Source organism: Anas platyrhynchos, chromosome 1, assembly GCF_047663525.1.
Source record: "Anas platyrhynchos isolate ZD024472 breed Pekin duck chromosome 1, IASCAAS_PekinDuck_T2T, whole genome shotgun sequence".
Taxonomy (NCBI): domain Eukaryota; kingdom Metazoa; phylum Chordata; class Aves; order Anseriformes; family Anatidae; genus Anas; species Anas platyrhynchos.
This window is the reverse complement of record NC_092587.1, coordinates 150,506,623-150,519,944: the sequence shown is the minus strand read 5'-3', so window position 1 is coordinate 150,519,944 and position 13,322 is coordinate 150,506,623. Positions and strand designations below refer to the sequence as shown.

Here is a 13,322-nt window from a genome sequence, read left to right as displayed (position 1 = left end):
TGTATCATTCTCTTGGCCATTTTTTTGTAACTCATAATGCAAAACTCAGATACAACTAGAGCTTTACAGACATAAATGCAGAGTACACCATAATTCTGTATCACAATCCAAACTGCAAGGTGCTGACAATAAATCAAAATCACTAACTGTTTTTTCTTCAATTCTCTCTTACTGTGGCTTTAATCAGCTTGACATTTGATTCTGGAAATTCTGCTAGGATGGTTGTATCAAATATACTGCTAAGTTTTTCCAAAAATTCATAGTCTGTACTGAATCTGAATTTATTTGCCCATAGCAATACTGTCCCTGGCTGACAAAAATACACCATTGTTTCTAGCAGGGGATCCAAAGCTGTATGGTGGTATACAACATCACTTGCCAGTAGGAAATCATAATGGTAAGATGATGAAGGGAAGTCTTCACTGAGGCTTTCTCCCCATACCAGTTTTCGCACTTCGGGTTTGTGGATATTCATATTTTGTATATTACTTGAAATATTAAATGAGAGATTTTCAAGAACTTCAGGCAAATCAGTTGCTGTGACATAAGCTCCTAAAGAAAATATTAATTTGTTTTAATTCATAGGTATATAGTTGAGCATACAGATACATAACTTTATCTGTATTACTTCCCTCAGCATTAACTAGGGTAGTTACTTTATTTACAAAACAGTATTTGACAATAACTTTCATTTGTAAAAAAACAGTGTCAAACAGGCCTAATTTCAAGTGTTGCTTCATTGCTTTAAACCGACAGGAGCAGATCTATGTTATATTTCATAAGAAATCCAAAGGAAATAGGAATTTACTAACCTAAGATGCAGGCCACAATGGAAACTAAGCCTGTTCCAGCGCCAATTTCCAGAACTTGCTTGTCTTTGAGGTTGAATCGTTCTTGATTTGATTCCAGATATTGAGATAAAGCCAGTGCCTAAAATATCAGTATCACATATCAGTTAAGCTGCACAACATTTACTTTGATTTTTTTATGCTGTTTTTTATACAGTGGAAAACACTGAAGGCTGTAACATAAAGATAATATGGAAAGAAGCGTTGTGTCCTGTTTTTTATATCAATCCAATTAAACAGTTCCTTTTTAGTTCCGGGTTTTGTGATTTGCTGCACACATCTGTAGACTTTGTGATTCTTCTCACAGTTCAAGACAAGTAGAGTTCAGGTGTGAACTGTACACAGAGCAGCAAATGAAATTTAACAATATGCACAAAGTCATGTTATGGTTTATATAATACTCTTACACTTTACTATCACAAAATAGATTTGGGCTTCACCAGAGATTTTTGGAACTTTTTTTGCAAAGGAATTGTTTTTTAAAAAAATTATCCACTCAATGCTTGTCTTGATGATACTGTAAATTTCAAAGACAATTTACTGCTGCATAGGAGAACAGAAGTATTGCTGAACAGGTGTCAAAAAAAAATAAACTGCCAATTTGTTTGCTAATCACAAATAATATAAACAGATGCGAAAGAAACTAACTTGCCCTTTTGCTTCTCTTCTTTGGAGTGATGTTACTGTTTCAACTACTGTGCTTTTCATAAAACAACGCTGACTACCTGCTCTGGGAATGCTGACAACTAATGAATCACCAGGCCACTTTATGCCACTCTTGGTTTTCTTGGAAAGTTTTACCATCTGCATTCTGACACCTGATTAATTTGTGAATTGATGCTCTGACATAACCAAAATAAGCTACTGTTCCACTTAACCATACGCTTCTTTTTTATTTTGAAATTCTCTACCGTTTTTTGTGAGCTTTTTCAATAAATGTTGATCTGGAAGATTCTGAAATCCTAATTTTCATGTCTCCATCAGTTGACCCTCTGTTCCAATTAAAGACGCGTTTCTGAGTCTGCATAAAATTCTGTTTTTCCGAGCAGGGAGAGCAAAGACTGGAGCACACCTCTTTGCAAGCATGGTTTTCTATACTGCAAAGGAGTTATTCCAGGCTGTTCTGTTTTGTTTTAAACTCCTCTATTTAATCTCTCACAATTTTCTTTATTTTCCTTCCAATAATGGTGATTGTTTGCATCCCAGCAGTGACTGGAAACATGGAAGAATATTGAACACTTCTATCCATCTCTTTGCAAATGCTTTTTTCAATATCTGCATTCAGTTAACAAATAGATGTGTGTGTGTTGGTGTTTTTCTTTTTTTTTCTCCTTTCCACTTAAAGGTGCACATTTTAAACAATTTACCATTTCTTCATTTACATGCTACAGTTGTTTTGGTCCAAACTATATTAAATTAGCCATAACGCAGAGCTTTCTGCTGAAGACAGCTTGGTTCTGCACAAGGAAGCCTCTACTGTCATCTAAAGAAACTTCCTTAAGATTTGTATGCCATTGTCATGACTGACTTTTCTGTCGTGTCAACCTTCTGGATGCTGTGTCGAATACTTACCCCGGGCCATACCACTGCTCCAAAGTGCTCTATGGATTCCTGGATGACGATCTGGCGGCCTACATAAGTATAGTGCTCTTTGTCAAAGTAGGGGGAAACTCTAGGAACCCAGTTCTGCAGTATTTTAAGAATTACTGGTGAATCTGTGTGAGAGAGATGAAATTTGTATTTTATATGCATGTGTTTATATGCAGCAGATACAAACACCAAATTTTTGCATCTTTCTGTCTTTTTATACTAATACACTCAGTTAACTAGATATGCCTGCTAGAGGAAGAGGATGACTGAGAGATTTGGGATGCTAAGCTTCTTTTTACAAATAAAACATCTCCAAGTTCGATTTTACACCTTACATTGAAGAAATTGCAGCATTTTTTAGTGGTATCGTTTTTTAATCACATGTCCACAAAAGGAGGGTTGTGAGATACACTTTTTAAGTATGTATTGAAATATATGATACTGTTCAGTAAATGTCACTAGTGCAGTTGTGCTAGCGTGTCTCATTAGAGCATGGAGGCTTTTAAAGTGGATTTTTAGGAGAGCTCAGCTTAACTACTCCACCTGCTCTCATCAAAAACAAGGACGCTCCATTCTCAATGACTGTGCTGCTGTTGGAAGCCTATTAGCAGGATGTGCTTAGATGATAATTTCGGCTGCAGAGAAAAAGTTTGCTTTGGTTTGCATGGATTTTAATTAATGGCAGCCTGGTATCCATGGTAGATGTTCAAGCAATTTAGCCAGTGTTGAAATTTTGCAATACCACAGCTTCAATAGTGCCAACCCAATTAATGCACGTTATAATCATCTCTCTGATGTTAATTGAGAAATAATCCTCAGATACCTAAATAAAATCCAGAGACCTTTTAAAATATATCTCTTAATTATGAGAAAGATTACTTCTTTCTAGATTTAATGTGATAATGGGGGGAAGTGGAAAAATAGACTTCAAAATGAAAAGTGACGGTAACATTTACTATTTCAAGACTAAGGAAAATGAAACTGTGAGATGCAGTAGCAGTATTTAAAGTGGATTAAACCTGAGTTGGATTCTGTTGATGTGGAGCTGCAAGTGCAGTTTTCAGAGTCATACTGCTCTTCACAGGCTTCTTCCTCCATTACTCTTTGTATTTTGTTTGGGAACGGTAGCTGCTGCGCAGAGATCATGGCACAAGAGCTGAAATAGAGAGGGGAGGGAAAAGCTTGAGGGCACTCCATATAATATATGAGGGAGAAGAAAGTGAGAAGTTTAGGTGTGTTTTTTTTTGTTTGTTTGTTTGTGGGTTTTTTTGTTTGTTTGTTTTGTTTTGTTTCTGTTTTGTTTTTATGGCACGATGAGGGGGCAGGAAACAATGGTGAGAGGTGGCATCCCCGTTCCGGAGGAGAATGCTGTAAACTTTCTGGTAACGAACTCTGAGTTTTCATTTTATCATACAAACAACAGCAATTTATCATAATATCGCTAAATTGGTACCACTAATCAGTCTGAATAGTGAGCTCCTTGCACACTGAGCTCCTTGGTGTTCAGAAAGGCTGAAGCAACAGCTGGAAAAGGTGAACTGCCTTTCAGTGTCCACAACTTTTTATCAGTGTCATTTCCTATGCCTCAGGACTCGGTATTCCTGTGATAAAACTGGTTGATTTGCTGCAGCCAGTGCTCTTGGTTTTGCCTCCTCATTGCCTTCACCTCTGCCTTCTCCTGCAGAACAGCTAATTGAATTGCAGTGAACAGCTAATTGAGATGCAGTGAACTGCAGTCAGGAAATAATTGCAGTGAGAAGATCGGCACAGTGAGCTGCTTTGGAGAACAGCACGTGTGTCATGTGGCTCTGCATCTCCAGTGCACGTGGGCAGCACCCAGCATCGTTAAGGAGCTGCTTGATACCAGCTAGAGAGTGGGAATGGGGGTGGATCTAAATCTGCCTGGGGAGAAACAAAACTGCCAAAGAAAATTTTTGCTTACTGTGAGTTTTAATCAGTGGTATACACACGCATACATAAATGAAACTGGATCTTGATTTCCTATGGCCAGAAGCTGTACAAATTCACCCTTCCCATGTATTGTGATGGTTGGAGGGTGCTCAGTTCTTATCCACAACTGGCCTCTGCCCATTCTCAAGAAGGCACGCTTGCATGATTTCTCCACCACATGTCCTGCAGACAGGGTTGTGTAATTTGGGTTGCATCACATCACAGGAGGCTTCTCTGGATATCTTGTCCAGAAGGGGGAGAGGTTTGGCAAGGTCTCAGAGGCTCAGCAGTGCCTGCAGGTAGTTTTTTAAGGGGCAGAGTGACTGCTGACTTGTGTGGGTGCTTTATTTGCACACATGATACTGACACCATTGCATTTTTTCTGTTACCTGATATATTCCTTATTGCTACTCTGTTTATTCACAAGGACAGGATTTATGTTCTGAGTCCTGTAGCAATGCATTTGCTCAAAAGTCATGGCAGTGAATCTGTACTGTTTAAAAAACAGAATGCTTTAAAGCAATTTGACTTCTACAGATATGTTTTTTGGTGTGTTTATTGTTTTTTCTCCCCTCAGAGGGCTTCCATCTAGCTAGCAACAAGTTCTGGCTGCACATCTTTTTTTATATAATTCAAGATATGTTGGAGATAGGCAGATAGGAGACTGAAGATAATGCTGCAGCTACAGCATTCCCTGGCATTTGAGTGCATGCATCAATGTGTTTGTTTTTTTTCCTCCCACTTTTGATAATGTGCCTCCTTAGAAAACAGCAGTGGTTTCTATGCAGCCTTACTTTTCAAAAGTATACTGCCTGTTCTCAGTAATGACTTTTCATATATATATATGGAGCTAGAATAAAATCTGATCATGTTATTAATGTTATAGGAAATTTATGGGAAAATATATTAATGCTTATGTAATTGGCAAAGTATGAAATGAAAATAGAAGGATCTGTAGTAACTGGTGACTGCCGTGGCTGGGAGAAAAACTAGCTTGAAGACAGTCTTCTGAACATTTCACGCTAACACTGTGGTGAGCCTGGAATGGTCCTTAAGTCCATAAGGAGCCTGAGTTCCTAGAGGACAGTTCTGGGGGAAAAGGATTATTCACTCTGCATTTATACATCACTTATCACAATGGGCTTTGGTTTTTGGCTGAACTTCTAGATGTTACAGCATTTACATCTTTACATAGGTGTAGCTTTTGCAAATAGAAAGTTATTCTATTATATAGCTCGCTGACATAACTATTAGTGATACATTTCATGAACTGAAGTAAAAAATTGTTGTTTCCTTTTTAGTTACAAACTATGTGTAGTCTGGACTCAAGTATGTTAGTGTCTTGGGCTTAGTGATGAACAGCTTTGTGTTATTATTTCAAATGACAAACTACCTGAAGACGAAGTCAGTGTTGAGTAAGCTCATTGCACATAGGTGATGTCTGCATTATTACATGCCCTTTGCGTAAGATGGTCAAGTTGCTGCTGTGTGACTAGAACTGACATTTCTTACTATTCTTACAATTCTGATCCATATTTCATTGAAAATGATACATCTTACAAAAAAAAAAAAAAAAAAAAAAAAAAAAAAAAAGTTAATAATAATATGCCAAGCAAAATCTATTCCCTTAGAAACTGTTGGTGCTCTCTGTTCACAGCTAATTTCTTTGCAAAGTGATTCTGAAGGGAAATCATCTAAGCTTTGTAGTTTCCGAAGTATTTAAACTAGTATTGACTTCATTAATGGACTTTGTCATGAACAAATTGGCTTATAAAATCACATTTGGTTTCTTCAGAACGTGAGGAAGAGAACAATTGAAAAAATTATGTCTATTTATCAATGTTACATGAAATTAACAAGGTAATAAAATACTTAAGGGTGAATTGAACAATGAATGTAAACCTTACAGTTATAGCTTACCCCCTGTAAGCATAAACTTTCTGCCTCTTAACCTTCATTGCTTGGAAAGAGTTTTAAATCTGACTACATGGAGGAAAAAAAAGGGAAGAAAAGATAGGTTACTGAGTAATACTGTGTCACTTCAGCTGTGAACACCGCTTTGCTGAAACATTTATTTCTTTCACAAAGTTATACAGCGTTGTCCGTTTTAGTCTGAATTATTTGGCAAAAACCACTTCCATCTGCTCAAATGGGAAATGCAGTTGCACTGCGTTCCCTGTGAGTAAGGGCTTAGCATGCCGTGCACAAACATCAGTGTTTCTTTGGGTTTCCTTCATGCAATATCCTCATGTTCTCGTGCACTGAATAATATATATGTCTATATACACACATATAACATATATAGATATAGTGTCACACACATATATATAACAGATGTATATGGTGTCTCACACACACATGTGTATGTAACATATATAGTGTGTGTGTGTGTGTATATATATACATGTATATATATGTATGAATGTATATATATATATATATAAATGCTATGTATGTGTATATATATGTAAATGCTAGGAAATAAATATCAGCGCTATAAACGTGTACCATACGTGAGCCCGCAAGGCAAATGCATCAAAATACTGAAAAGCAGCACTGAGTGTCAGTCTTGCTGAAACTACAGGAGTGGGGTGTGCCTGAGCGCATTGGCTGGCCTGGCTCTCTGCAGTCGAGGAATACGGTGAGCCCTGTTCCCCATGTTAGTCAGCAGAAAAAAAAAAAAACATGCCGCAGACAGGGTTAGTGGGCCAGTGGCACAGTTACCTGCTACGATGGAGAGCGACGAAGTTTCTTGTGGGAGGATGCCCGCTCCAGAGGTTTTTATAGGGGCATGCACCTGGAAGGGATTGCCCTGTGCAGGCGGGGGGAGATGGTGGGCTATTTACAGCAACATTACCAGACACCTACTGCCTCACGCTAAACTCTTTTCCAGTTGCAGCATGAAATGTGAATGCTCCTGGACTTTGCTCTCCGAAGTTTTCCAGCCTCAGGAACGAAACCTCAGCCTGCTGCTCTTGTTGGTGTTACGATCTGCAGTCCTGACCCAAGTGAGCTGCTGAACGTGGGCAAAGTAGCGCAGTAGTAGCAGTGGCTGCTTGGCGGTAGCCCAAGCGCGGAGAAAAGTTCACGGGGCCGTAAGGCTGCTCCTGCCAAGGGCTCTGTGTTCCCGTGTGGTCTGCGTAAGCCAAATGTGTATTCCTTTATATGCTTCAAGAATGGGAGGGTTATGTGCATTTACCACTCCGCTGCGCTTCTGCCCTCCCCTCTTCTTGGAATAGATTTATTAGGAAGAAATGGAATTGGAGTAAAAAAGTTTGAGAGGAGCAGTGGAACTCGCAAGGTTGGAAGACAGCCCCTGGATGAACGACTGAGGGTGGGCAGCAGCAATAAGAGAGGTGGGTGGCAAAGCAAATTGAGCTCAGTGTGCAAGGATTTGCATCTTCGTGTGAACAGCTGGTAAATTTGGGTAAAGTTCTCCTCGGGAATGACCCAGGATGAGCCTTTCCCTCCATGGGGCTGTGCGTTTCCCACCTCAGCCACTGGATGTCTCCAGCAGTCACACCAAGCGTGTGAAACACTTCGATGCTCACTCCAATGCTCCCTCGTTCTTTTTCTCTGAAATCTAATATTTGAAACGTTGTTTTTTTTTTTTTTTTTTTTTTTGATCCCTGAGACTGAGCATTAACTGTATTAGACTGTAACTCTGTAAGGTATTGAGTCTATCTAACTGCTGTGTCTGTTCATTGAGCATCTCATGCAGCCCTCTGACTTGACAAGCCATGGAAACAAGTAGTCCTGAGCTAGGAACTGGAAGGAAAAACACAGGTACATCGCTGTCAGAGTGACCAATACCCCTTCTGTGGTGCTACAAGTACAACATAATGCATAGGGACAGGCTCAAACTCGGTGTCACTGAGAAAAGAGATCTTAGTGGCACTGGAGACCGCTATATAAAAATACCGTTCCAAAGTGTATCAGTAATCAAAAAGGTAAAGGGACTGCTGGGATTTTATAAGGATGGAAAAAAAAATATTCTTATGCCCCTGTAGGAATTCAGGGTCTCCCTCACTTTGAGGATTTGCTGGAGGGCCTTGGAGGCCACCTGAATGACTGAATAACAAAGGGCCCCCAGCTCTAGGGCAGATTCTCCTCACCTTTGTTGCTGTAGGCATCTGCTGAGCTTTTCTGGATGTGGATGGCATGTTTGCATTCTCCAAATGGCAGGGGCTTCTTAGCTGCTGTCAGCAGCTAGCTAAATGTCTGTGACGTGGTGCTGACAGGGCCGGTGCTGTTTGCTGAAGGGCAGCCGACTGGAAGGTGGTGTTGGTTCCAGGTTAGCATCTCTGGTGGGCTGCTGCTCCCACCCCTGCGGCCGAGGGACGAAGCCCCAGCCCGAAGTCACCAGCACCCAGAGGTAGCAGTGGCCTTCCCGACCCACAGCAGCCAGCAGAGCAGAGCAGTGCAGGAAGGGGTCCTCAAACCAAATGCAGCCTTTTCATTATTTTTGAAGGAAAGACATCTTCTAAGCTTGGCACAGGCTGCCTTTTACTCACCTATCTGAGGTGGATGGCTTCCTCCATGGAGAGAGGGGTGGATGTGGGGTCTCCAGAAGCTCTCCATGTTTTGATTCTTGAGCACAGCAGAGGTCTGAAGAGTGTGATCTCAGATGTTTGCCTGAATGCTTCACCTGGGTATAAACTGTTACAAACCCCGCCACCTTTTGCCTCACATGATGTGCTGTATATCTAAATAAAGCACTCAAGAATAAACTGCTTTGGGAACTTGCTCCTCTGTGGTTCAGCTAGTTTTTCCCATGGTAGTGGTCATAAATGATGATACGGTCTACATACTGCGTAATAAAAGTGCTGAAACTGTTTGCATATGAGGTATATTTGCGGTTTGTTTGTTTGCTTCATAGGATGACCAAACACAGGCTGATGGATCTATGACCCAGAGAAAATACCTGCTCATATCTATAGTTTTAAAAATCTCTCCTATTGTCTGTGTGAATATAAAATATGGAATGCTGTCCAAAACAACAGGACAGGAAGTTGTTGTCTTTTCTTCTTCTGTATCTGATTTAATGCTGCACACTAATTTCATCAGGGTTAATCTTATTTCCACATAAAATACAACGAGAGGCTTCAAGCAGCGAGCTAGGCCAAGCCTTGCCAGACGATTACTTAAAATTGCGCTCCCACTCAGGGGATCATTGTGCTGTGGTACCAGAAGTACCAAAGTTTGATTTTCCTCTAATTTCCTCATCCTGGAGGTTTTCATCCAGCTTCTGTAAGTCTCTCCTGTTGTGGCACAGGCCCATTAAGTGAACTGCTACAGGTCATGCAGGTACAGTGCAGTTGCGCTCGGGGGTTGGTTAGCGAGGTTTGGTGTAAAATCAGCCACTTGTTTCTGCTCCTCTCAGCAGAGTCACTTTTCAGCTTTTCAAAACCCAGAGCTGTTTGCCTGCAGGTGATCATTTCAGTTTGCTTCTCCTTGTTGATCTCAGTCCTTTCCCTGCCCCTCAGTGTCTGGGTGCTCTGCTCTCAGCACAGGTCTGCCATGGTGCCCTCCTTCCTCGTTGCTTGTTGGCCCCGCCTGTCTGAAGATCCCCACTCCCTGGGGATGGAGTTGTTGAAGCTGAACTGTCAGTTCAGGTCTGAACTCCCTCAAAGCTTGGGAAGAATTTTAACCCTTCACCAAGGAGCTCTTAGCACTGCTGTAGGGTTTTCTCTTACCTCCCCAGCCCCCTCTGCTATTTCTCAGCTGGTTGCTCAGAAGAGGATTCGGTACCATCTGCTATTTTTTTCCCTATGGCAAGGAAAGAGATCCTGAACTAATTCCATGGAGCTTTTTATAGAGCAAGGATTGTGATGGTCTTAATTTACCGAATGGGAAGTTTTACAGCAGGGCTGCCTTTATGCGATCTCTTTGGGGCTGGTTACTATATACACAGAGGAGGAACTGACTTAATGTTGTAACATTAAAATTAAATTAATTGGGGGTTAAATTTGGCAAGTCCTTGTTCTTCAGGTAAAGCTTCTGAAGTCAGGGAGAGTTTAGTTGTGGTAAAACATGATTGAATGGCTGAATAACAGGACCCAGCTGAAGAGTCTCCTTGCTTCCCTTCCACTTGTGAAAAGTGTGGTGCTTCCTTAGAAGAAAGACAAAAATCGATTTAAAGTAGTTTCAGGAAAAGAACTAATGAGTAGCTCAAGCAAAATTGTGATTAAATAATTAGTTTTGCAGCAGGAGTTAAGTACTTAGAAATTACGCTCTCCGCAGACCATTAGTAGGAGTAACTTGACCTTATTAAAAAGAATCAGAAGAGTCCCTGTTGACTTGGCAGCCACCTGAATGCAATGTTTTTTAATAAACCTAGCTAGGATGAGCTCAACTGTACAGATTTAAAGGTCAATAGAAAGTCTGATTCATTAACTATTGTGCATGCAAATCAAAAATCAGATGCAAGTCAAAGCAGGGCTATACCCGAGTTAGTCCTCCAACCTGGTGATGATACTGAAACTGAAGTGAAAATGTCAGAATGTGACCATAAGGTAAATTTCTGTCATTGAAGTCAGTGGGATTTTTGCCTTGAACCATGACAAATTAGAAGACTTCATTTCCTTGGGCATAGCTGTAAGACAGTTTTTGTGTATTTGGTATGATGTTTTGTGGTTTGTTTGTTTGTTTTTTCCATTTATGTAATGAATTTTGGTAAAAAAAGAGGTAGCTTGAAGCCTTCAGCTTCACTTGGACTTGATCAACATCTGTGCACTGCAGTATGCAATATGTTTTAAAGCTCAGCAGCCTTGTCCAAGAACTGCAGGATGTAATCCTGAGTGACTGTTAATACTTTTTTTTTTCAAACCCATTAAGATCCCACGTCTGTCATCGCATCTTTGTAACCACTGTCCATAGCTGTAAATGGGCTCTGCATTCAGTACTGGCTGCACCTGCTTCATGGGAAAACCCATGCTGATTGTCTCCTAAGGAGAAATAAGGTGTTGACTTTGCGCTATAAAAGTCTAAAAGGATGAAAATGTGGATATTTAGCCATCAGCTTTCTTCCTAAAACAATCAGAATTCAAAGCTAAGCCCTTCCTACCTCGCTAAAGGGGGAGCTCCTGGCACCAGGGCTCTTGTGATTTCTTCAGGACTTCCAAAGCAGTCTTCAGAAAATAGGTGTCAGTCTACAGAAGCACAATTTGGGCTTTGTTGCCTTTTGTGGACATAAAGCAAAGTCTGGCTGTTTGAAGGGAAGGGAGAGTTTGAGCATGGTTTTTCATGTTGATTTTTTTTTTTTTTTTAATCAGAGGGACCCTTGAATCTGGGCACATTTCCTCAGCTTGTCCCATCACATCGGTGTGTGCAGAGGAGGTGCGAGGCGAGACGTCCCAGCAGCACAGCTTTGGGGCTTGGCAAACCTTTTGTTGTCTGCTGCTCCTGCAGTAATGCTGCATGTGCATAACGTGATAGGAATGACCTGGAGAAAGCCAAATTACGTTATCTGGAAAGTACCAGTAATACTTAAAGCTATGAAATATTTGCCTGGCAGCTTCTGCAAGGTTATTCAGAAAAGATATTTTGGGATGACTATTGCTGCAAGTCTAAAACTGCTCCCCACCAGCAGCGCCAAAAGGAGCCTTCTAGCCCAAAACACTCCATGACTCTATTCCACTTAAAACCAAAATAGATCAGGATCTCTTAGTATTTGAGCCTACCTGGGGGGAAAACAGACATTTTTAAAAGCTGTTTGTGGAGCATGATGGCAGCGTTTCAGTGCAGAGAGAGGCGTGAGGAGGGATGGCCATGTTGTGTAAGGAGCTGCCAGGTGCCACACGCGTTGTTAGCAGCTGTTACCTGGCTACAGCATGGCTCGAAATCTGTGCAGAGGTGTTGGTCGATGCTCATCTGAACACGAGCTGGCAGTGTGCCCAGGTGGCCAAGAAGGCCAGCAGCATCCTGGCTTGTATCAGGAATAGCATAGCCAGCAGGGCCAGTAAGGTGATCGTCCCCCTGTACTCAGCTTTGGTGAGACTGCACCTCAAGTACTGTGTTCAGTTTTGGGCCTCTCACTACAAGAAGGACATCAAGAGGTGTCCAGAGAAGGGCTACAAAGCTGGCGAAGGGCCTGGAGCACAAGTCCTGTGAGGAGCGGCTGAGGGAGCTGGGGGTGTTTGGTCCAGAGAAAAGGAGGCTCAGGGGAGACCTTACTGCTCTCTGTAGGTACCTGAAAGGAAGGTGTGGGGAGCTGGGGGCCAGCCTCTCCTCACAGATAATAGGACTCAAGGGAATGGCCTCAAGTTGTGCCGGGGAGGTTTAGGTTAGAAATTAGAAGAAACTTCTTCTCAGAAAGAGCAGTCAGGCATTGAAACGTGTTGCCCAGGGAGGTGGTGGAGTCACCATCCCTGGGGGTGTTCAAGGAAAGGTTGGACGTGGTGTTTAGGGACATGGCTTAGTGGTGACATTGGTGGTAGGGGGGTGGTTGGACCAGATGGTCTCGGAGATCTTTTCCAACCTTAATGATTCTATGAATAGACCATGGGCTTATCCAGGGCTACAGCAACAGCGATGCCAGGAGGTGCCACCCAGTGCTGCAAACCAACGTGCTCCTGTGTCCCATCCTTGCGCTGCCCCTGCCCCAGAGCTCGCCCCTGCATGTGAGCTGCCTGCCTTTGTGCCCTGGCGCAGCCAAGAAGTTCCTTCCCCCGCAGTAATCCACACACAAGTTATGAAGTTTGATTGGAAGAGTGATAGTTTTGTGTCGGTTTTAATTGCCACCTATTCTGTAGTTAATCTCTTCTGAAGACTGAGTAGCAGTTGCACCATCTCAGCTGAGTTTTTCCCTGCAACAATTGCCAACTACAAGGACTTTAAAAGCAGACAAATGAACTGAGCTTTGTGTTGCTGGACTTGTCTATAATGATGTGTCTCCTTCAGCCCATGCCCAGGATCGAACATTTCAGCCACTCC

At 41.8% G+C, this 13,322-nt stretch overlaps 1 protein-coding gene across 1 annotated transcript; it reads right to left on the bottom strand.

Annotated features, from left to right (window-relative positions):
• Positions 1–15: 15 nt before the first annotated feature.
• Positions 16–7,246, bottom strand: METTL21C (methyltransferase 21C, AARS1 lysine). Its single transcript, XM_005014875.6, has 5 exons — positions 7,113–7,246; positions 3,458–3,594; positions 2,421–2,563; positions 813–930; positions 16–552 (listed from the first exon to the last, which is right to left on the bottom strand). Exons 2-5 carry the CDS (start codon positions 3,582–3,584, stop codon positions 158–160), a joined length of 783 nt encoding a protein of 260 aa, XP_005014932.1. The 5' UTR covers positions 3,585–3,594; positions 7,113–7,246; the 3' UTR covers positions 16–157.
• Between the last annotated feature and the right edge of the window lie 6,076 nt (positions 7,247–13,322).